This window comes from Engystomops pustulosus, chromosome 10 (genome assembly GCF_040894005.1).
Source record: "Engystomops pustulosus chromosome 10, aEngPut4.maternal, whole genome shotgun sequence".
NCBI classification, from domain to species: domain Eukaryota; kingdom Metazoa; phylum Chordata; class Amphibia; order Anura; family Leptodactylidae; genus Engystomops; species Engystomops pustulosus.
The window spans coordinates 71,839,987-71,865,382 of record NC_092420.1 but is presented as its reverse complement, the minus strand read 5'-3'; the positions used below and the strand labels follow the sequence as shown (position 1 = coordinate 71,865,382).

At 40.1% G+C, this 25,396-nt stretch overlaps 1 protein-coding gene and 1 long non-coding RNA gene across 2 annotated transcripts in view; both read right to left on the bottom strand.

The window, feature by feature from the left end:
• Positions 1 to 992: 992 nt before the first annotated feature.
• LOC140105225 (ranaspumin-like) lies at positions 993 to 14,513 on the bottom strand. The gene is made up of 15 exons (XM_072129175.1): positions 14,505 to 14,513; positions 13,377 to 13,409; positions 13,229 to 13,285; positions 12,149 to 12,205; positions 11,085 to 11,141; positions 10,404 to 10,469; positions 8,983 to 9,030; positions 8,669 to 8,713; positions 8,276 to 8,323; positions 7,286 to 7,330; positions 5,382 to 5,432; positions 4,596 to 4,664; positions 2,671 to 2,718; positions 2,157 to 2,236; positions 993 to 1,159 (listed from the first exon to the last, which is right to left on the bottom strand). The coding sequence occupies exons 1-14, from the start codon at positions 14,511 to 14,513 to the stop codon at positions 2,195 to 2,197; spliced, it is 675 nt and encodes a 224-aa protein (XP_071985276.1). The 3' UTR covers positions 993 to 1,159; positions 2,157 to 2,194.
• A 205-nt stretch (positions 14,514 to 14,718) lies between these two features.
• The window catches only part of LOC140103580 (uncharacterized), a 148,618-nt gene continuing 137,940 nt past the window's right edge, over positions 14,719 to 25,396 (bottom strand). The window contains exon 5 of the long non-coding RNA XR_011850139.1: positions 14,719 to 14,785. This is a non-coding gene — a long non-coding RNA (uncharacterized lncRNA). The remainder of the gene's footprint in view (positions 14,786 to 25,396) is intronic.

The following is a 25,396-nucleotide window of genomic DNA, read 5'->3' as shown; positions in this document are numbered from 1 at the left end:
TTCTAATTTTTCAGGCAGTGATGTTACACATTTGAACACAAATTCAGCATATCCGTGCTTGTCTCATACAATTAGTTAATGGTCTATAGCCTTACACACAGGGTCATAATATACAGCAATGAGGGTACAAATGGTGATAGGTATTAGGAGTGGGATTTTACCTTCAGGTCACGGTTGAGATATCACTGTCACGAACAGATAGTTTAATACTTTATCTCTTATCAAAAACCATTATTTTTCATTAGGCACAAGTAAATCCTTCTAATAGTCCAGTGGAAACAATAGGGGAGTGTCCAGGCTTAGCGCTTAGGGCAGCTTGAGCTGTAAATGTGGCCCTGTACATGTGACTACAATTTCATCCATCCCTAGTTTTACCTAAATTTAAAAAATAGGTATCAATCAATCTGTTTATGACAGAAATCTGCCATAATTTATTCCAACAAAGCACCTTGCACCACATTTATCAAGGGATTTAGTTATTAGATTTTTGGGACTCGCACAGAAACCTGGACATCTATGATGTATCAATATATCTTCAAAAAGCCTGAAGAAAACTTAACTTTTATTTTACCTAAAAGAACCTTTTAATTGAAACTTTTAATACACCTGGAAGCAAAAAGAATTCCAACTGGTGAAAGTGTTATTGAGGTGGGCATCGCGGCATACAAAGTCCTCGGTATTGTAGATGTCCATGTTTTACAGACCAGCGATACTGCAAGCAACTGACCCCTACAAGGTTCCGGGAAGTAGAGAAGGCCTGCAGCAGCCTTCCCCCTAGTACCATATTACTGAGCCTACAGAGTAGTTATGTGCTAAGTATTACTACCAATGGTGAGAAAACACACAATAACATCTAATATAAAGCAGAGTTACCCTATAACCTCTACTCTTGGCCTTCTTTCTAGTATACACGAGTTACTGAGGACAAACCACAGAATTATTCCTCTGGTGGAATCAAGAAATCTCCGTACAATTAAATAAAACAACACAAGTGGATTGATTAGAAGAAAGATTTATTGATTGGATGAAACATTAGATGTATAAGAAACAGATTGGTTGATCATCAAGGAAATCAAAAGGATTAATCATAAGATTTTATATTTTTTATTCTTTTTTTATTGCTTGCTCTCATCTCTTCTACTTTCTTGGTCCAATGTCCCTAAAAAAAATAGATATGTAGGATAAATAATGAAGTAAAATATAACATGATATAAACAGCTTTAACCTTTTTTGGAGAATACAGTAGTTGTACCTCCAGTGATATAATAAAGTCTGGGTGCAGGGTTACTTTACTAGTGAAACATTTTGGAGGAGAGATAATGATGGAAGAGAAGGGATTGTGTAAAACACGGATATATAAAGGATTGTGTTCTGCTTTCTAAATCTCTTAAATCTCAGGTATCGGCTCCCTGCAGGTGAACATGTGCTGATCTCTGGCCACGAATAACAGATATGTGATCTATTTTTGTGCTTCAAATATCATCAGTGTGTAATCCATTGCCGAGCCGTATGTCAGCAGGAAAGGTTTGTGTGTTACTCGTATCTGATTCTCTAGAAGAGTCACATAACTGTGTTACCTAGTAAGTGATCTGCACATATCAGCTGCATCAAATGACTCCTGAGTGTCTCCCGGGTGGTGTCAGTATTTTTGTCATAGTCTTCTATGGGACAGCTTGGGTTGTAAACATGGGCAGGAATAGGACCTGCTCTGAGTTTTCTACAGACTACACCCAGTTGTGTGCATGCGGCTATTGAAATAAATGTGTCAGTGTACTATCTGCAAAAAAAGGGATAGCACACAGACAAGAAAGTCATTCATGTGGAATAAGAGTGAATACTGCCCAATCACATCTGGATGACATTGTTCCAAATCCATATGTGTACAGAGGGAAATTTATAAAAAAAAATTTCACTAGCCAAATACTTCCATAAATTGTGTATATATTGCATTGTTTCCCCATCTAATAAGCTCTGTGTGATTAATATAATGTATGCTCTACCATATATGTACAGAGGTCCCTAGTAACACTGAGGCACAATACTACAGAGCAAGGTGAATATGTAAGGAAATGTATCCTCCAAATGGTCACTATTACCAATGAAACAAAAATATATATAAAAGAAATGATAATGTTATGAGATTTTGCACAGTTTACCGGATAAGTTGGGATTAGTTTTTGAATGAAACAAGACCTCAGCCAATCATACCACCAAGACCAACATCTGGAAGCTTTATCTAAATAAAAGGGAATCATTTGGTTATTATTAGGTAATAGCGAAGCAAAATATACGTTTAAAAACATAGAAACAGAAATCAACACTGATTCCATGACTCGAGCTGCTGCTTGACCGCCACAAAAACCTGCAGAAATGTTAGTGGAACTCCTGGTTGTGTATAATGGGACCTGCAGCAGGATATTATTATTATCCTGATGTGAAATATACAGTCACCCTATTTACATCACCTATGGGATTATAAGAGAAGATATGTGGTTGTGACCGGAATACACTTTGATGGTACATTTTATTTACACCTCCTATCTGCATAGAGCAATCCTAAATAAAACTCCTAATCATAAGAAAAGAGCAATCCTACAAAAACCCTAAAGACCTGAATGTGTTATCTCCAGCCTCATCCCATTTATATGACAATCATACATGTGCACTTACCAATTTACATGCCAAATCATACAAAACCCCAGATGGTCCGATAAGTGCCTGAAATAACATAAAAAGTTTTTAATAGTTGTTGTTTTTTATATGGTTTTAATAAAGGCAAATTTACTGAAATCTAATAATATTGTTGTGCAGTATTTAATAAATTCCTAAATTGGTGAAATCTAAATGAGATTCTGTCAGCTTCTAGACAATATATAAACTTATGGGGACACATGTATCTTTTATTTGGCTTGGCTTCTTTTTGTTTAGTTGAAACTTTTTTGGTGCATTTGCACTTTTGCAACAGTTTTTGTGCTTAAGACAATCTTACTACTAGAGGGGAAACTCTGGCTTCCTCTTTAACTTTGGGAAGATTTGTGCATGAAAATAATTCCAATTTAAAGATACCAGGAAAGCATCAATACTTTTAAGAGATACCAGTGTGGTCTGGAGGCTTATTAGAAAAAAAATTCCAGTTACCAATGGATATTTCAGAATTTTTGTTACTAAGAGACTTATTTTATATGGGTAAATGAAAAGGACAGCAGGGATGGCTTTCCAATTGGGAGAAGAAAGGAGTCTATGGGCTTGGAGATATAATAGATATGAAGGGAAAGTAATTGAAGTTATTTGACCAGGTAAAGAGTGAGTTTGGTTTAAGGGACTCAGAATGTTTTGTATTATTTACAGATCATTAATGGATAAAGGATTTTTGAAGAGGATAGGAAAAGGTAACTGTGAACTTTTTGGGAAAATATTTGACTCAGTGGGAGGAAACCCTTCGATTATAAACATTAGAATGAATTTGACATCTGGGGACGAGAATAACTGTAATTGTAAGGTAGAAAATAAATGGGCAAGAGATGTAGAGGAGTATATCTCAGAGGAAGTAGAATCATTGTATTGTAAGAAAGAAAAAAGAAAACATAATCTTGCTTCAAAGTTCTAGTTGGATAAATGTCCAGTGCCATAAGCAGGCCTTTCTTGTGTTTGAAACCAGTTTTTCCTAAGTAAGACTTGGGCACCTCACCTACAAGGTAATATGTTCAGTATGTAAATGTGACCTTCTGCAAGTATATTATTGTGAGGTTAAACCATAAATGATGGAACGATGTAGAAACCTCTGATTGTTCGCTCTTTCATTATTACTGTGCTGCAGCCTCTTGTTCTAGGAGTCAGTAGTAAATCTGTGGACAAGTAACAAGCTCCACATAGGAATCTGGATCCCAAAAGTAAATTTGAGATCTCGACAAAACCATAAACTATTTGTAGTGGAAAAATACTAATACTTTACTGTATATTCACTTGCTATTATTATTTTAACCTGGTGCTAGTTGTATTCTTAGATCTGTACACCAGTATTATCTATTCTGTACATTATCTCAAAGTGCTTTGCTGTCCTATAGAACATTTCCTTTCAAATTGCCCGCATTACAGACAGTCCCTGGGTTACATACAAGATAGGTTCTTTAGGTTTGTTCTTAAGTTGAATTTGTATGTAAGTCGGAACTGTATATTTTATCATTGTAACTCCGCCCAAAATTTTTTTTGGTCTCTGTGAGAATTGGATTTTAAAACTTTTGGGTTATCATAAGAACCAGGATTAACAATAAATCTTAACTGCAGGCACCTTTGATAACTGTTGTAGCTGTTTATTGTAGCCTAAGGCTAAAGTACAGTAAAGTAAGTTGGGTGTTCTTAAGTAGGGGACTGCCTGTACTCAAAAGTAGATTCTTCCTTCCTTCCTTCTAAATCAGTTGGGAATTGTGAAATGAACAGAGAAATGAATGAATAATAACATGTACTATAACTATAAATGTTGTAGATTTGTGATTCTCACCAATATTTCACAGATGGGGGGGTTATAATTACATCTTATTAGACTATAACAATACAATAATTACACAAATATTTTCAAAATCTAAAAAGAAACTTACCTGAAGTAAATCAATGACCTTCTGCACTAAACCTTCTAGACTTTCTCCAAGCTTTGTGACTAATTCTTCCTGTAATACATTTGTCATGTAAATGTGTTAGTTATACAAGTGATCTTACTGTATTATCTTTATCAGACTGTAGAAACCTTTCTTTATTGTACTGAGGAAACTAACACTTTGGGGGTCATTTACTAAGGGCCCGATTCATGTTTTCCCAACGTGTTACCCGAATATTTCCGATTTGAGCGTATTTTCCCTGTATTGCCCCGGGTTTTTGGTGCACGCGATCGGATTGTGGCGCATCAGCGCCGGCATGCACGCAACGGAAATCAGGGGGTGTGGACGAACAATAACCCGAAGGAATTCAGAAAAACCGCCGCATTTAAAAAAAAAAAAAGTGTTGCTGGACATGCTCTTACCTTCACCAGTTATAGAATGGTGCATTCTGGCGTTCCTCGGGGAACTTCAGCGCAGCAGCGACATCTGGTGGACGTCGGAGGAACTGCCTTAGTGAATCGCCAGAAGACCCGAATCCACCGCACAGAACGCGCCGCTGGATCGCGAATGGGCCGGGTAAGTAAATCTGCCCCTTTGTGTAGATATTGTATATGAAAATATCCACATGTTACAGTTTTGGGCGACCTTTACAGCTCCCTTTGAGGATTCTGTTCTTCTGCTTTGTTATAGTGTATGAACACCAAGCCCACAGTATCACAAAGACTCATCTGAATGATTTGGACTAATGGAATGATTTTAAGATATACTAATAAGAGCAAGATTTCTTACCACTGTATCACCAGTGCCAAGTGCATCGTCCCCAAAGCAAGCAGCGTTTTTCTAATGAGAAATAAAGACAATAAAACTTGTGTTACCCTCTTGTATTAGAAGCGATAGAAGCAACTTAATAATACGACAGCAATAATCAGCCAGTGGTCACCTAGGAATATAGTCTATATAGCTAAAAATGATGTCACTGATCTAGTTATCCATGGCATTTTTTTCCATAAGTTTGCCTAACAATTTTGATCTTGTGATTCAGGTTTTCAAGTGTAAAGAAATAACTACAACTACCCATAGCTTTCTCTCTCCTACTTGATTCCAATAACTGTGCATTATATAGCCGTTCTATTGTATGATGTATGTGTCATATCTGGAAAAATGAAGGATTATCGATGACAGAGTTTGAGTAAGCATAAAGGCAGAACATGCAGCTGGTATGGGGCTGGGCGAGAAGGTTGTCCAGGGTTTCATTTCCTCCATACACATCTCAACATACATTCATATCATTTTACTGGAGCCACCAATAGGGGTAAATGTTTAATTGAGTTCAACCAATGCTAGATATAAGTGGAGGATTAAGGGTCCCATGGGCCCTGGGCTGTTCACAAGACTAGGGCCCCTCGGTATCTAAACTAACATGTGCCCAGATGTTAGGACTTAGGTACTCATCTATATGGTTAATCTCGTACTGTTCCTAAAAGTAATTTCATGATAAACTTCAAACAAGCACTTAAAACCCATCTTTTAAGTAAAGCCAATCTCATTCCATAACTGCAGGAAACCATCACAACCAGATATCCAAGACTGCATATAAGCCAAGGCTCCCAATTTTAGAAAAAATAGGTATTGACTCAAGAATAAGCCCTAGAGTAGGAAACAGAGCTCCACATTAATGAAATATCAGCAGTAAAGCCCCCCTTTGATGTAATGTCCACAACAGAGCCCCATTTAATGTTATGTCCTCAGCAGGGCCCCCTTTAATGAAATGTCCACAGCAGAGCCCTCTTATACATAAGTATCTGCAGCAGATTTCCATTTACAGGCAGTCCCCGGGTTACATACAAGATAGGGTCTGTAGGTTTGTTCTTAAGTTGAGTTTGAATGTAAGTTGGAACTGTATATTTTATCATTGTAATCCCAGCCAGAACTTTTTTGGTCTCTGTGACAATTGGATTTTAAAAATGTTGGGTTGTCATAAGAATCAATATTAACACTAAAGCTTCATTACAGACACCTGTGATAACTGTTACAGCTGATCATTGTAGCCTAGGACTAAAGTACAATAAATTACCAATATCCAGAGGTCCGTTTGTAACTAGGGGTCGTATGTAAGTCGAGTGTTCTTAAGTAGGGGACCGCCTGTACATAAATGTCCACAACAGATGCCCCCCTAGAATAACATTTCCACAGCAGATGCACTCCTTTCATAAAATGTCCTCAACAGATGCCCCTTTACATAAATGTCCACAGCAGAGATTTCTCCCACACTATTAATGACACCTCCGCATCATAGTGTATGTGCCCAGGCAGAAAGAGGAGAAAATGGAGCCGCAGGGCGGGGGAGAAGAAGCTGAAGGTGAGTTAAGTTTTTTTTCTTAATGATGAAGGGTTTGTGTCCCTTGGAAGCCCATAGTAGTGGATGTAGCAGTCTGTTCTATCCTTCAGAGCTATACAGGGGATATTTATCATTGCATTTTCTGTACTAAGTTTTGGTGTACAGAATGATAAGAATAAGATTCACATGTATAAAGCACATAGGCAGAGATGGTTCTTGTATGTGTAAAGGTATCTGACTATTCTATTTCCAATGAGATCAGTATCTAGATGAATTAGTGTCTGTATATGGACACATCCGTTTTGTGTGACTAGGTCTCTACTCATTACAGTCAATTAGAAGTTTTAAAACTTACCAAGAGCTGCACAACGTCTTTTGCAGTTACTGCATTTCGATCTCCCTAGAAAGCAAACACAGCAAGTTACATGGGAATTTCCTATAATCTCTAATAAATTAAAGGGATTTTCCTATCTTGTGTATTCATGACCTTTCCATAGGTGCGGGTCCTTGACTCCCTTGGTACAGCTGTAAAGTTTGGCATGCATAAGGAACAAAGTATATAGGTTTGCCATATATATGTGGCCACTCTCTATTCAAGTCTATTCGAGTCTATTCGAGTTATTTTCAGCGCTGCCATAGATCTGAATGGTGAGAGAAGGCAAATGTGGTGAAAGCTCTCCGATCAGCCCGGCCGCAGGAAGGGGACAATAAGCTCCAATTATGTATTTATGACATTTCCTCTGTATATGCCCTACATACAATGGATAGAAAACCCCGTCTAACAACTTCCAAAGCAGATAGCCTGGGGGTCTCAGCAGACAGAATGTGGTGGTGTCTGTGACAATTGGTTGTTCACGACAAACTGTATATTAAAATATATATAACCTATACTATAGAATCATGTATAATTACCAGACCTAGTCCATGTAAAACATCTGTAAAGTTCACAAAGTAATAATTCTGATTGAATTAAGCTCTCAGCAGTACATTAAAATTACATGTTTTTTTACCACTAATAAATGCAATCATATAAATATTTGATATCTTTTAGTTATTAAAGAGAAAACCAGTGCAGGGGGATCAGATCTGTCACTTCCACAGAAAAGAGGAAGAAGAGACCTTTCCATGTGTCACACTGATTCCATCCTCCCATTAGTGGCCTCATCCCCAAATGGCTGTGAATATCAGACTTCTATAAGAACTTCTTACTCCTGAGCGTTCTATACCCACAAGTAACATATCTGTAGATATCCAGGCTGTGTCTATAGGACTTTTATATCTAGATAAACCAAGTCTGACCAAAGCCAAACTTTTTTTATCATTACATTAAAATTTATATTTTTACCTTACAAATGAAGGCCTTTAGGTTGTCGGGCAATGGAGACACATTTTTCTAAAATAAAGAATATACAAGTAAGTTGTAGTTGCTATTAAAGTCATGTGATCTAGAGATTTATTTCAGTCCAATTTTAAATAATATCCATCAATCTGCAAAAAAGATAATTCTGTGTGATATGTGTAAGTTACTGTAATAATACCACGACTGATCCACTGCTCCCCCTCCATATATATAACATAAGTGTTTATGTGTGTGTATTCAAAGAGTAGAGAATTACAATAGATAATCCGATTACATTTATTTCTACTAAACTTTCCCATTAATAATGTTAATTGACTAAACCTTTTAGACCTTATTTCATTTTCTATCTACAAATATGTAAGTATAAATTGGTGATACCGTCAGGGCCTTTGCCAAACAGGTTGATAGCAAAGCATCATCTGCCTGTAATTATAAATATAAATAATTTTATCAGAAATCATGAATTCTGCAGATATAATCATTTGTTCTGTTAACACATGTCCATATGTGTCACATTACCAGAGAGATTATTAGAATAAAGTTCATAATAATATTAAACACCACTGTTATATTAAAAAGAGATAATCAATCAAATAATTAAATGGTTACACAGTCTCTTACACTTTAAGCTGCCATACAATATGGTGTAAATAAATCTCTGAGAGAGCTATAACACATAATGGTAAACTTACCAGCGCACATAGTATTTGTGTTGCACCTTCACTCAGTTTTAGTGTGTCCTGGAAAAATACAATGATGATGATGAGGATTTTCTATATTTACATTTTCTACATAGAAAAGTTGTAAGTCTGTTATTATACCTGGTCTTAAAAATATATATTACATAGAAATTATAATAGGAAGTATCAGTAGTTTTTTCTGGAAGTATTTTAAGAACTTTAACAAGATTTTTTCAAAACTTAAAGTTTTGGGGACAAGTCTTGGCGACAGAATTACATCTGGTCAGGTAGATATCAGCTATAGCCTCTTCCAGTATTGTGAAATTTTCAATAAAATCCAAATTGGAACAAATAAGTATTGGAAAACAAAGCAGATGGTCTAAATAAATACCTCGGTGCTGCTACTTTTACTACTTTTAAGGTGACACCATTGTGCTGACCCAGCCATGAGATTGATGCTCAGAAACCTCCACCAACACAATATACAGGACGGTGCCCGCATCACATTGATGTCATCTTATACTCTGGAAGTTCAGCATTATACCAAACAGAGAGTGGAACAATCTCCTGTCCTCCTGTCACTGTCCTGGATAACAGGCTGGTAGTAGCTTTTGAACCTTTTGTATTATCTTATGACAAGCAACCTATTCCATAACGCCAGCAAGTTACAGCGATACCAGAGGAACCTACCTGCAATCTAACATATCCTGGAGCGGTCTGACTAATGATCAGGGAATATGTTGTGTGCAGGTTGAGTTTCAGCATAATTCGCTGCTGTTCCCTTTTATCCTAGAGCGTTTTGGCAGACTGCCACCCACACACCAGTAAAACCAGTCCTAAGGCCATCAGATGTTTCAGCGTTTGTTCACATTTTTGGAAAACTTCAGGACTTGAATGATCTATTTTTTTATGAAAACTAAACTCTTTCATTTGTATCTCTGCCTCATGTGCTTTACTTTCAGATTACAAAACAGTCTCCTATCAGAAAGCTGCTTTCAGTTTTTACCACTGACTTTAAGAATAAATCTGTCAAAAATTAATCCATCAAAAAAATGGGAAAGCAGTCAAAAAGTCTAATTGCTTGAAATGTGAATGGAGTCTTGTATGTAGGCCGAGGACTACACCAAGGTTATAGTCATGTAACTGTAACCTTGATTGTGCGTTATCCAATACATTTCTATCAATCTATGAATTAATCTGGATCTAATAAGAATTTCTTTACAGTCAAGTGTAAAAATATGAAAAACTATATATCTTATTATTTTGGAAGTTTTTGTAGCTATCAATTGATCTAATTCCACACTGATCAACATTGTGGAAAACTATAAAATGTATCCACCTTCATAGTTTACATTCCATAGAAATACAAATTCTATATCTGAATCCCCCAGTAAGGGCCGTGCTGTGCAATCACATTTAAAGGAATAACTTACAAGCAATTCGAACAACTCACGAGCCACATCCTCCAGAGTCTTTCCAGCTGCTGCTAACGCTTCCTCCTGTAGGGGAAATAGATTTAACTATTTTACACAGTGTGACTGTATATGTGTGACTGTATATAAACATGTAACATATATAAGCAGCCACTTACATTTCCTATGAAGATAAGTGGATGGGTAATCCAGAAAGAAGGGATCATTTATCCCAATTGTCACATCCCAGAAGAATAATAGTATCAATTTACAGTGACTCCCAAGTCCTTCCTTTCTTCTAGCCCCTTAGCCTACTACCATGCAGGGGGTGCAGGTACAAGCCACTTCTAGGAAACATTAGGCTGTAGAATTGATAGGTTTTTTGGGTGGTGATGCACCCAGAATGTCCTAATGGGGACCCACCATTGACTATTATGGCCCCTGCCCTATAGTCTGTGTTCTAATAATGCAGAAAGTGTTGAAGTTGTAAGCAACATCTCCCACAGCCATATATATAAGTAGTTGAAGCAGATGTCAGGCCTGTACACCAATTCTTCATTCTTAATGTTTTGATGGCAATTGACCTCATTTAATATCTGTTCTGTTGGCTTTCCAATTATTTGGTTTCCGGGAAGCTAGTCCATTCATATCCATATTTTTCACTTCATTTAGAATGAGGTGTTAATGCAGTTCTTCACTTACTAATGTCTGATCTTCATGAATATTAAGAATTACATCCAAAGCACAACCGGAACATTTCTAGTAAGAGATTAGAAGAAAAGAGAACCTTTTATTTAGGTCATCAGCTACAAACAATATGTTCTATGTCATATAACATCATTTATCATGTTCTAAAAGTAAACTATGTAGAACAAGATTCAGAATAGTTTTTTAGGGCACTTTTTTATTCCAGTGTCAGGTATTGTATAATGTCATCGCCATCCTTATCTTGTATCACTATGACCCTGCGCTGTGATAAATACAACAATAAAAATTAAAATCAATGAAATATGGTTCAGTCAGGGATTACTGGAACTGTTACACTTGGATATACTGTATAGTAAGTTTCTAACTAATAATCATAAATTCCTTTTAGTAAGCAAATTATACCCTAATAAATTATAACTGGGAGATATTACATTCACTAAACAACATCTATAATGGGAAATAGGAAACCATCCTAATCCTATAGCATCCCATGGTCTGTCCTGTCCTGTCAGTAGCTGATAAATATCATGACACTACTGTTTGAGGGGAACGGAAAATTGAGATAGGACTTCCAGACACTTCTCTACAAATCTTTTCAACAGAATTTAGCGCCGTTCCTTACTTATATCCTGTAACGGCAGTAATATACTTTTGAAGGTTACAAATGATAAGAAATACATACAGTGCTGCAACAATAATTGAGATGCTTCACTGCATAAGCCACCAAAAACATTAGAAACGTAGGGGCAGATTTATCAAGCTGTATAAAAGTAAGAATGTTCTTAAAACCAATAACAGTTCAGCTTTCATTTTACCAGTGCTCATGACTATTTTAAAGGGGAGCTTTAATTGGTTGCCATGGGCAACTAAGAACATTCTTACTTTTAGACAGTTTGATAAATCTGCCCCACAAGGTTCTACTGCAGAAATGTCTATCAGTGTCCATTGGAACTTGACAAATGTTTCCCCTCTCTGTAAGTAATCTAGTGTAATTGTACAACTATATATATATATATTTACAGCACATGTTCTTAAACAATAGCAATGTCATATCTTACCAGTATGAGTATAAGTTCTTTCGTAGCTGCCCTAAATTTCTCTTCATTTCGTGTGATCTGTGGGTAAACAATTACGAAAAATAAATATATGTACAATTATACAATTAACTACCGTATATACTTGCGTATAAGCCGAGTTTTTCAGCACAAAAAATGTGCTGTAAAATGTCCCCTCGACTTATACACGAGTCTATAACAAAAAAAAAAATTACCCACTTAAAAAAAATAAACTTAAATACTCACCCTCCGATGTCAGCGCGTTGCGTCTTCTTTCTTCTCCGCGGCTCCTCTTCTCTCTTCTTTCTTCTGTCATGGACGCGCCCATGTTTTCTTAGTGGCCGCGCATACTATGACGTCAGCAGCGGCCGCGTCATAGTATGCGCATGCTAGAAGAAAACATGGCCGCGTCCATGCCGGAAGATAGAAGAGAGAAGAGGAGCCGCGGAGAAGAAAGAAGACGGGACACGCTGACATCGGGGACATCGGTAAGTTGCGCCGACATCGGGGAGCCGCGCTGACATCGGAGGGTGAGTATATAAGTTTTTTTTTTTAAGGGCCGTGGGGGCAGGCAGGCTGTATACTACTAGGGGCTTGCTGTATACTACTAGGGGCTTGCTGTATACTACTAGGGGCTTGCTGCATACTACTAGGGGCTTGCTGTATACTACTAGGGGCTTGCTGTATACTACTAGGGGGCTGCTGTATACTACTAGGGGGCTGCTGTATACTACTAGGGGGCTGCTGTACACTACTAGGGGGCTGCTGTACACTACTGGGGGCTGCTGTACACTACTATGGGCTGCTGTATACTACTAGGGGCTGCTGTATACTACTAGGGGCTGCTAAATACTACATGGGGGCTGGCAGGCTGTATACTACTGGGGGCTGGCAGGCTGTATACTACTGGGGGGTTTGACCAATGCATTTCCCACCCTCGGCTTATACTCGAGTCAGTAGTTTTTCCCAGTTTTGGTGGTAAAATTAGGTGTCTCGGCTTATACTCGGGTCGGCTTATACTCGAGTATATACGGTAACACATTCTTTATTGATATTAAATATTGGCAAATATAATTTACTTACCTTTCCTTTGTAGCTACACACAAAAATTGCAAGATTTACAGTGAAAGCTGGAGCATGCTAGATAAGAAGAGACAATAGAAATATATTAGTCAATGTAGATCAGAACTACATAACCTTGGTTAAGATTGGGGGAGTCGCCATCAGTTACTATGACAGCTATGTCTATGCTGGACTCCCAGGCCTGTCATTTATCCTGACCATAACCTGCCAGAGACAGTTGCTTAGACCTCAGTCATATAACTGTCATATACTTCAGTATTGCATTATATGGCAGAAGTGATTAAAACCCTAAGGTTCAATGCACACTTGGGGGACAAATAGTAAAAGAAAAGTTTTTAAAAATCAAAAAAAATTACAAGAATCTAAAAATTTAAATCCCTTTTCTTTTACTAGAACATATATAAAACAATAAACAAGTGAAATCATAAAAATGTTAGATATCCCTGTGCCCCCAAAATCCTGCTCTTTAAAAATAGAAAATGTGTCTACCCAACAGTGAAGCCTGTACCAGAAAATAGCAGCCAAATCTCTGAACCGCCACTTTATTGCTAATTTGCAACTCAAACAAAGTGACTAAAAGGTTGTATAGTAAGGACAATGGCAGCAATAAAAACATAATCTTGTCCTGCAAGAAATGAGACCTGTCTAAATGCTGCAATATGAAAAATTCATTGGTGATAGAACATGGAAAAACTAAAAAATTTTTTTTGGTACAAAAAGATAACTATTGGAACATATTGACAGTTACATAAACTTGGATTTCCTGTGACTGTACCAACCAAGGAATATGAAGAAAGTATAATTTGGAATAAAAATTAAAATACATAAATATACAGAGCACACAAGAAAATTGTGCAAATGTGTTTTTTTTCACTAGTTTCCACATTTTTATATTTTTTTTCTCACTAAATGATATAGAATATTATTATCCAGCCACTAGAAAGTACAATTGTTTAACATAAAAACAAGCCCTCACACAGCTCTGTACATGGATATTTAAAGTAAAATATGGATTTTTGAAGGTGGGCAGCAATAAACAAAAACACAGAAACAAAAACGGGACAAGTCATTAGAGAGTTAATAGCAAACTTGCACAGGCTGAGCTGATGAAAGTCTATGTTTAGACCCCAGTAGCTTTGTAATGTGCACATTAACCTGTGATTTCCTCTAGTAATGTTTGCCTGCTTTACCTTGACCGCATCTGCTTTTGCCCTGTCACATAAATATTTTTGGACCTTGGTTATTATTATTATTACTTTTTTGCTGCTGTAGTTACAGTTAACATTTCTATGGGCTGCAAAATTGCACAAAAAATTTAAAGGTAAAATTATTGTCCGACATTTGAACAAACGGCCTTAAAATAACAGCTTTATGGGTCTAGATTTAAATAACCTTTAGCTATATTGAGATTTTATATTGGTCATTGAGGCCTAAATATACATTTTGTTATTAAAAAAAGTTAAATACATTAGTATTTATTCAAACTTACATTTACAGCAAATTCCACGCACTGAGCATTTGTTGGTTTACTTCCTGATGTATCATAACATGACCTTTCTATGCAAAAAGAAAAAAATACAAAAGACACAAGTCAGCTGAATATACATTTACTGTATGTATGATCTATAGATTGTATTAATACATTAGCATCTAAATTACAATGTATTATATCTACATACCCACAGCTAGGCTGAGACCGGCCAGAGCAAAGAGTATGATGATCTTCATTCTGGAGATTGAGGAGATGAAGGTGTGAATGGTACAAGACACTGCTCTTCTTTTATAGGATAAAATGAGGTGACATCACTAAGATCACATGACGGCACTGCCCACATTGAAAATGATCCTAAATGCCTACAGCTTTGATGTCTCCATTATTTTAATCACATTTATTAGCATAGTTAAGAAAACATTTAACATTTGCCAAAATTTCACATCCTGCTTTGAATGTAAACATTAATAAAGCATAAGGAAGATTTTACCCTTTAGTTTTCTATCTGTCATATTTTTCCCTCATCGAAAACTTGTGTAGGATAAATGCATTTGAGAAAGGTTTTAATATCCTAATTTTAAACTATAAAATTCTGAATTGGGTGAATGTTTTTAGCACAAATTAAAAGTTAAAGGGGTTGGCCACTCTATTATGTCAGCAGCAGGATCCTATATAAAAGGGTGTTCCCATGAAGACAAAATTCTTAAATATATACTGGATAACAAAAAAACACATTCTCTAATACAATGTTATTAACAAATATACTGCATTTCACAGATATAAATCCAACCTGTCTCTATCACTCCTTTTTAAAAATCAGAACTTTTTTATTAAGGCAGAGAAAAACAGAGCCTTACATTTTTTAACATTTTGAGTTAAAGCCACGTAAAAATTAAAAAAAAGGAAAAAACCCCATAGGGAAATGCAATGTAACGACACAAGAACGTTGTCAAGAGCCGGAAGAACGTTCACAAATTTTAATCTCCTAGTGATGTTTACTAGAGATGAGCGAACATGCTCGTCCGAGCTTGATGCTCGTTCGAGTATTAAGGTACTCGAGACGGCTCGTTGCTCGGACGAGTATTTCCCCTGCTCGAGATCGAGCATTTAATTAAAAAAACACAGTGAAGAACAATGAAGAATAGAATAAAAACAGTGAACACAGGATCATTTAAGTGAAAAACACAGTGAAGAACACAGTGAAGAATAGATTACAGATGTTCGGCACATCTGCTTACTTGTCGGAAGATACGCGCGGAACGGTGCGAACAAAATAGTATGTGAAGAACAATATATATGTAGGAAGAACACATTGAAGAACACGGTGAGCAGGACAGAGACAACGGGGAGCAGCACAGAGACACCGGGGAGCAGCACAGAGACACCGGGGAGCAGCACGGAGACATCGGGCAGCGGCAGCACAGAGACATGGGGCAGCGGCAGCACGGAGACATGGGGCAGCGGCAGCACGGAGACATGGGGCACGGAGACATGGGGCACGGAGACATGGGCACGGAGAGCAGCGGGGCACGGAGACATGGGGCACGGAGACATGGGCACGGAGAGCAGCGGGGCACGGAGACATGGGGCACGGAGACATGGGCACGGAGAGCAGCGGGGCACGGAGACATGGGGCACGGAGACATGGGCACGGAGAGCAGCGGGGCACGGAGACATGGGGCACGGAGACATGGGCACGGAGAGCAGCGGGGCACGGAGAGCAGCGGGGCACGGAGACATGGGGCACGGAGGCATGGGGCACGGAGACATGGGCACGGAGAGCAGCGGGGCACGGAGACATGGGGCACGGAGACATGGGCACGGAGAGCAGCGGGGCACGGAGAGCAGCGGGGCACGGAGAGCAGCGGGGCACGGAGAGCAGCGGGGCACGGAGACATGGGGCACGGAGACATGGGGCACGGAGACATGGGCACGGAGAGCAGCGGGGCACGGAGACATGGGGCACGGAGACATGGGCACGGAGAGCAGCGGGGCACGGAGACATGGGGCACGGAGACATGGGGCACGGAGACATGGGCACGGAGAGCAGCGGGGCACGGAGACATGGGGCACGGAGACATGGGCACGGAGAGCAGCGGGGCACGGAGAGCAGCGGGGCACGGAGAGCAGCGGGGCACGGAGACATGGGGCACGGAGACATGGGGCACGGAGACATGGGCACGGAGAGCAGCGGGGCACGGAGAGCAGCGGGGCACGGGACAGCGTATCTCCCGACAAGTAAGCAGATGTGCAGAACATCTGTACTCTATTCTTCACTGTGTTTTTCACTTAAATGATCTTGTGTTCACTGTTTTTATTCTATTCTTCACTGTTCTTCACATCTGTTAACTTGTCGGGAGATAATATACGCGCGGAACAGTGAAGAATAGATTGCAGATGTTTGCATACATCTGCTAACTTATCAGAAGACATTCTTTTTCAATTAATTAACACATTTTATTCCCGAACCATGGTCCCTTTGAAAAATGCTCGAGTCTCCCATTGACTTCAATGGGGCTCGTTATTCGAGACGAGCACTCGAGCATCTGGAAAAGTTCGTCTCGAATAACGAGCACTCGAGCATTTTAGTGCTCGCTCATCTCTAATGTTTACCCAATAAAGATCATTTTTAACCACTTACTTCATAATTTTACTAAGTTTTATTGGGTAAACCTCTGTAATTTACCAATATACATCTATTGAAAGTTCTAGACTATTTTCTTGAAATGAGAGCATATTCCCAAACTAAGATGAAATCCAAAATACCAGGGGTGAACAACCCGCAATCTACAGAACTTTGGGTTGCGGCTCAGACCCTGCTGCTCACAGAGACCAATTAGAGCTGCCATCAATGATAAGAAGATTACCACAGTCACAGTGCGAGGATCTATAAGTAACTGTCCCTGGTTTATCAATGCTAAGGGAATGATAAGGATTATTCCACTTTTGTATTTTTTTGGCAAAAAAAGATTTGTAATTGCACCATAATACCCTGGAAATGTATTTTATATTTCTATTAGAATAGCATTCAGCGTAATGCAAATATCAGAAGGAGAAATTGTATCTTAACAGTTTTATCCATAGCAGTGATCTCTTTGTAGAAGTAGAAGGTCTCAGAGAGAAATTCAAATCTTGGATAATACAATATTTTATGTGGGGGCACATTTAATATAAACTTGGCTTAAAAAGGTCATTTTTTGCTTTTAATTAAGCAGCGAGCACAACTTCTGTAGCTACCCATATAGTATGACTGAAAAGACTAAGCACCTGCTATTATGAATGAAGACTGATGCAAGAAGCAAAAAACTTTCCTCCAAGGAAGTCAATCTCCTCACCCGAGATCCCTCCAGGCTCCAGGTGTCACATAGTGGAAGATGGGGACTGTTTATTGTTCCACTTATTATTTGCATTTTATTATTGGGTTTGTTCCTTTTGGAAGTGACTGTTGGATTGCCAGGAATAAAATGATGAGATGTTTGCTCTGCACTGATGTGACCTCTTCCAGAGAACATCAGACACCACATTCTGTTCCCATATGAACAGTGTTATAGAGGACATACGTGTCATGTAGAGGAACCACGTGTCATATAGAGGACATGACGTGTGGATATGGGATGGACCCCCACTTTATTTTAAAACAGTGTATGGAACACGGTGTATGGAAAAAATACACAACCACATAACGTAATGGGTGAAATGGCCACAGCTTTATTTGAATCACAGGAATAAAACAATCAGAGGAGGAGTCAGGTGACATGCTAGGGGTGGGATTCCCCAATACCCCAATCTAAAGTTGCCTGACATACAGCCCCCGGCCAGACATCAACAAAGGGGGGTGGCACGCTCTGGCTTGCCATTCTAGCAGAGCCAGTACACTTTAAGGGCACCAATGACCCTGGTGAAGATTATCCATTGTGTGCTTCAACACCGTGCCCGCCCCTGGCTGCTTTTACCATTACCAGAGCCTTGAGGCTGGCCACTTCCAAAGCTCAGGCTGTTGACCACCATGAGCTTTTACATCCTCTATAAGTTAAATTAGTCCACCAATAACTTGCCTGCACCTTCCACCTGACTCCTCCACCGCAAAATAAAAGCTGCGACAGATAACAAAATGCCAAACTTTGACTCCCATTCTATTTTTTTTTTTTTAAATACATATTCTTTTATTTATTTGTTTTTAATTTTATATCTACATTTTTATTTAGATATTTCTTTCTTCTTCCATTTTAAAGCCAGGAGCATAACATTGAGAATTTTTAATCTCCAGGCAGAAACTTTAAATATGTGCAACCTCCGACTCACAAAGAGTCATCCCACAGCGCTCAGGAGAGGAAAAACCCCCTGTGGAGGAAACCTCTAGGGAACCCATGGCTGAAGAATTGCCCTTCCCCTGGGCTTAGGAGGATAACGCCAACTTCATCTCATCAACAGTCAATTAAGAAATTTACATGATACAAGATAAACAGTGTCAAAGTTCAAAAAACAAACAGACAATCATTTTCATAGCATTATACATGTAATTGGTAAATAACCAGTTGTAAATTAATGATAGTAAAGGGCGGGTGGGAGGGACATGTTTCTTTCTGTGCTTCTAGAGAGAGAAAGAGAAAGAGAGATACAGGACAGGGAGTGACATCTACTCCTGAGCCCCTCCCCTCTTACATCACTACACTATCCCACCCACTCTGTTCTTACATCACTACACTATCCCACCCACTCTGTACTTTTAACAAGGACCATCATCTTACATCAATACTATCATCTAAATTCAGTCGTTATAGGTCCCCCCTTACCACCGTCATGTTCCTGCTTCGCCTATGGCTCCGCTGTTGTCATACGTGTCCTTATTCGTTGTCTAACCTCTTGTGCAGTTTATTTTGTGAAACAATTATCCAACACTGAATACCATTTGTTAAAATAAGAGTCTTAAGGTTTAGGTTTGGGGCTTACATTCCATGTAAAGCAGATTTTGGGGTGCAGATGTGTCTTTTTTTTAATATGTGGCATTTTGCTAATACCGGATAGTTAAACGTTAAAGCCTATCAATTCACAGGGATCACAAAGCTGTGCATACAGTGCCAACACTTGTTATAGCATTTCTTTTTGAATTCAGAGTTTTATTAACCCTTGCACGACCCGTTACGTAACAGCATGTCACAGGTCGGCTGCGGGTGCTTATAGAGGGCTCTCCAAACACTAGGGGGTTACAGTAATAGTGGATGACACTTTGCTGCCAGTTAAACCTTGGTCTTTATGTACTGATACACAGGTTGGTTTTGTACAGTATATTATAGACAGTAGTTTTATTCTTGTACATAGGGGGCAGTATTATAGTAGTGATATTCTTGTAGATAGGGCGCAGTATTATAGTAGTTATATTCTTGTACATAGGGGGCAGTATTATAGTAGTTATATTCCTGTACATAGGGGGCAGTATTATAGTAGTTATATTCTTGTACATAGGGGGCAGTATTATAGTAGTTATATTCTTGTACATAGGAAGCAGTATTATCGTAGTTGTATCCTTGTACATAGAGGGCAATATTATAGTAGTTATATTCCTGTACTTGTATTATAGTAGTTATATTCTTGCACATAGGGGGCAGTATTATAGTAGTTATGTTCCTGTACATAGGGGGCAGTATTATAGTAGTTATATTCCTGTACATAGGGGGCAGTATTATAGTAGTTATATTCTTGTACATAGGAGGCAGTATTATAGTAGTTATATCCTTGTACATAGGGGGCAGTATTATAGTAGTTATATTCCTTTACATAGGAGGCAGTATTATAGTAGTTATATTCTTGTACATAGGGGGCAGTATCATAGTAGTTATATTCTTGTATATAGGAGGCAGTATTATAGTAGTTATATTCTTGTACATAGGGGGCAGTATTATAGTAGTTATATTCTTGTACATAGGGGGCAGTATTATAGTAGTTATATTCTTGTACATAGGGGGCAGTATTATAGTAGTTATATTCTTGTACATAGGGGTCAGTATTGTAGTAATTATTTTCTTGTACATAGGGGGCAATATTATAGTAGTTATATTCCTGTACTTGGGGGAATATAATTACTACAATTCCTGTACTTGGGGGCAGTATTATAGTAGTTATATTCTTGTTCATAGGGGGCAGTAGTATAGTAGTTATATTCTTGTACATAGGGGGCAGTATTATAGTAGTTATATTCTTGTACATAGGAGGCAGTATTATAGTAGTTATATTCTTGTACATAGGGGGCAGTATTATAGTAGTTATATTCTTGTACATAGGGGGCAGTATTATGGTAGTTATATTCTTGTACATAGAGGGCAATATTATAGTAGTTATATGACAACAATAATTTTAGGGATAAATGAACAAAAAGAAATGGGGGATAAAAAGACAAAAAAGAGACAAGCAATGATCGGCAGTTTGATGTTTAGTCTATGGGTGGGACTTACAGGGACTGGTTAGGTGGGGGCCGCAGGTTACTTCTGTTTGGGCCTTGTTTGTTGAACAGCCTGATGGCAGCGGGGAGGAATGACTTACGATAACGCTCCCTTTCACATTTGGGGTGAAGCAGCCGGTCACTGAAAGTGCTCCCCAGTGCCACCACAGTGTCATGCAAGGGATGGGATCTATTCTCCAGAATAGACTTCAACTTACACAGTGTCCTCCTCTCAGCTACCACCTGCACTGTGTCAAGAGGACCCCCCAGGACAGAACTGGCTTTCCTAATCAGTTTGTCCAGTCTGCTCCTCTCCCTAGCTGAGATGCTGCTACCCCAACAGACTACACCAAAGAAGATGGCTGATGCCACTACAGAGTTGAAGAAGGTCTTAAGAAGAGCCCCCCGCACTCCGAATGCCCTCAGCCTCCTCAGCAGGTGTAGCCTGCTCTGACCCCTCCTGTGAAGTGCGTTTATGTTCTCTGTATATTCTTTTACATAGGGGGCAGTATTATAGTAGTTATATTCTTGTACATGGGGGGCAGTATTATAGTTGGTATATTCTTGTACATAGGGGGCAGTTTTATAGTAGTATTATTGTAGTTCTATTCTTGTCCATAGGAGAGGATAGACGTGTCTGTGTGAGCTCCCTGCAGGGTGGAGGCATGGCCTCTGACCCAGGAGGAGGAGAGGGTAGCTGGGCTGAGGATCCTGGGAAAGCCCAGAGCCTGGAGTGCGGCCTGCAGCATGGAGATCATGGAGGAGATGTAATGGTGGCTGGTGAGTCAAGTGAAGTTTGTGGTGTTTCTGGATTGAGCTCAAGTGTTTCTAAGAAGGTTGTATTTAAGATGGAGATGCAAATAAGCAGATTAAGAGATGATATTAAGAATGAGACTGACCCAAAAGAAAAGTTGATAAAATGTGAGCGCTTGGATAACCTGACACGTGAATTGACTTTATTAAAAAGAGAGACTGAATCCAGATACAAAGCCTGTACCTAAAGTAGAAAGTTGGGCAATGGAGAAGTAGAGAGCGGCCAGAGCTCAGACTGTACAGAGAAAGGACATTATTGGAGAGAAGAACATTGATTATGAGACTGTGTACAACATTGTGGAGCAGGGAAACCCTGTATGTGTAAAGATGGACACTGCATGTGATCCTGGTAAAACAAGGTTAACTCCAGCAGACTCTGTGTGCACTATGTCTGAGGGGAATGGATCTCCTATGTGTGACCCGGAGAGTTCCCCTTGTACAGACTTTGTTAGTGAGATCTCGCTCAGTGCTGTGAGTGAAACATCATTATCACAACAGCCATCTTCACAGACTGCAGCGAACACTGTGCCAAACCCTCAGCTGTACACAGCTCCAGTGAGTGGAGAGCATGTGGAACAGTAGTCAGGAGTGGACACTGTACCAAACCCTCAGCTGTGCACAGCTCCAGTGAGTGGAGAGCAGGTGGCACAGTAGTTAGGAGTAGACACTGTACCAAACCCTCAGCTGTGCACAGCTCCAGTGAGTGGAGAGCAGGTGGCACAGTAGTTAGGAGTGGACACTGTACCAAACCCTCAGCTGTGCACAGCTCCAGTGAGTGGAGAGCAGGCTGCACAGCAGTCAGGAGTGGGCACTGTACAGAACCCTCATCTGTGCACAGCATCAGTGAGTGGGGAGCAGGCTGCACAGCATCAGGTGTCTCTGCAGAGCAATCATCTGGGGAGAGGCCCAGCACTGAACCATCAGCTGAGCAGCCCAAGCAGAGGAGACTCTTCTCCAATGTCACCAGGCCGGCTAACCCCCCGCCACAGAGGAAGAACGCTGTGAGGATTAGATACACCGGCTTAGAACAGGACGTCCCCTCTACATTGGAAGAGATCTACTGAAGGACTTAATGGGGTTTGATGCGTATGACATCTATGCCCTGATCCATGTTCCCTCAAGCAGGATATTTGATATCAACTTCAAACTATAGTACAATCTGGACTTGTTCTGAGGCATCCATAACGACACCAAAAATAATGAGATCTGGGAACATCTGCAGGTGATCCCACTGTCCAAACCAGAGGTGATAACGGCCACCATCTTACTCCAGTATGAGGTGGTGGCTCTGGCAGATCTGGAGCTCTGGCTGAGTAGACTGTGTATGGTGAGGAGTAACCCAGTCAAGATCTATGATGAGGAGGATCTCTGGAATGGAGGCTACACTGTGAGGATCACCCTGCTGCACCACAATAGTGTTACTAGACATCTGCCTCATTCTTTCTATCTAGGATCAGAGAGAGGGATATGCTTCTACTGTGGGCAGCCACGTTGCTATAAACTGTTCCCGTATGAAGTGATCCTTATGTGGACAACTGGGACATATGAAGAAGGAATGTACAGGACAGGTTGTCTGTAACCTGTGCTCCCAGTCTGGGAACACGTTCCTTGAGTGTCCACAGGCTCAACACAATAATGAGTCTTCACAGACCAGTGAGGAGGCAAAGGCTGCACCAAGAACCAGTGACACCAGTGCAGGTCCCAGCCACGAGTGTAGTGATCCTGCAGGAGAGACTGATGTATCATCTATAATTACTGCACCACAAGTCTCACCAGCCACTGAAGAGACTCATCGTGCCAATCGGAAAGTGTCCAAAACTCCTGCTGTAAAGAGTACCATTGGTGGAGGCGGCACTACAAGTACCAGCAATCACAGAAATTACATCCAGTGCTAAGAGCAAAGTGCCCAGAACCCTTGCAATAGAGGCTGGTGTCTCATCTGTAGAGGCTGCACCACAGGTATCGGCAGTCACTGGAACGTCAGTTCCTACCACAACTAAAACATCTAAGTCCTCTGTCCATGAGGGATCCAAGCAGCTGCCCAGCACCTCTACTAAGACCACTGATCCGGGGGCAGGAACCAGTGTGGATGAGGAAGGCTTCCAGAGTGTGAAGAGGAATAATGCCGTTGCCCATCCCTCTAGGAAAGTCACCACGCTGGATAAACCAGTAGAGGCGCCAGTGCTGGCCATAACATCCGGGCGTTATAGTGCACTGGGAGTGGAAGAGAAGACCACAGCGATGGATCAAACCCCTCCACTCATCTCTGATGAGGAACTTCAGGAAGATGAACCTGATCCCAGAATTTCCACCAAAAGATGGGGAACTAATGGTCACAGAAGCGGGAGGAGGAAAAAGCTGAAAACACCTAAGTAATGCAGCTGAGGATCAGCTCTATCAATTTGAACAATGTAAGGACCAGTAGCCGGCGGCAGGCCATCTACCAGCGTCTGGCTGAGGAGAGGTCTGACATCTTCTTACAGGACTTACCTGAAGAGTAATACCAAGGTGTATGCAGCCAAGAGAGACTGGAGACACGGGCCATCCTTCTGGTCCTTTGGTCAAGAAAGGAATGATGGTGTGGGAGTTCTCTTCAATGATATGGACATTCAGGTGGAGCGAGTCCTGGAGATCTGCCCCGGCCGCTGCCTAATGCTGGACTTTATCTTGGACAATGTACATTATAGAGTTGTTAATGTATATGCTCCTCAGACTAGGAAGGAGAGAAGGTAGTTGTTTCAGAGTATCAAGCCATAGTGCTTTACATCTAAAGTGTTTATGATGTGTGGTGACTTTAATAGCGTCTCCTGTAACTTAGATCGCTCCAGTAGTCACAAGAGCTTGAGATATGATGAGACCTTCCTTAATAACATAGTCCAGCAGGCCCATTTAGTGGACCCTTTTAATCAACAATGTAACCATAAGGCCTACACTTATCATAAGGGCGGGAATGCCACCTGTATAGACAGGGTATACACAAAGAGGGGTATGAGAACCACCCAGTACAATATCAACCCCATAGAGTTCTCTGACCATTGTATGGTAAGTGTGTCCCTGGAGCTTAAGATTGCTGTGGTTTGTAGTAGGGGATACTGGAAGGCTAACAGCTTCCTCTTCCAGGACCTGGAGTTTAAGGAGTCATTTATCACCATCTATAATGACCGGAAGACCACCCAGTGTATGCTTGATGGTACGGGAGAGTGGAGGGAGTGTATGAAAGGTGAAATCAAGCACTTTATTCTGGGTACTACAGCTCAGCCGCCTCTACAGCAGGATGAATAGTGGTGAGACCGTGGACAGTGAGATTGTCCATCAGATGAAGCAGAGGATGAGACAGGTGCAGTACAATCGCCTCAAATCCCTCAAAGCAGAAAGCCAGTTCGATAATTGGGGGGCTCACAACCCAGACCCTTTTATTGCCTGTAAA

Excerpts from the sequence above, each read along its gene's own strand:
- LOC140105225 (XM_072129175.1), bottom strand. Across the intron at positions 9,031-10,403 it reads GTGAGTTGTTCGAATTGCTT|GACACACTAAAACTGAGTGA; the intron begins GTAAGTTATTCC and ends GTATTTTTCCAG. Across the intron at positions 7,331-8,275 it reads TAAAGGCCTTCATTTGTAAG|GGAGATCGAAATGCAGTAAC; the intron begins GTAAAAATATAA and ends TTTGCTTTCTAG.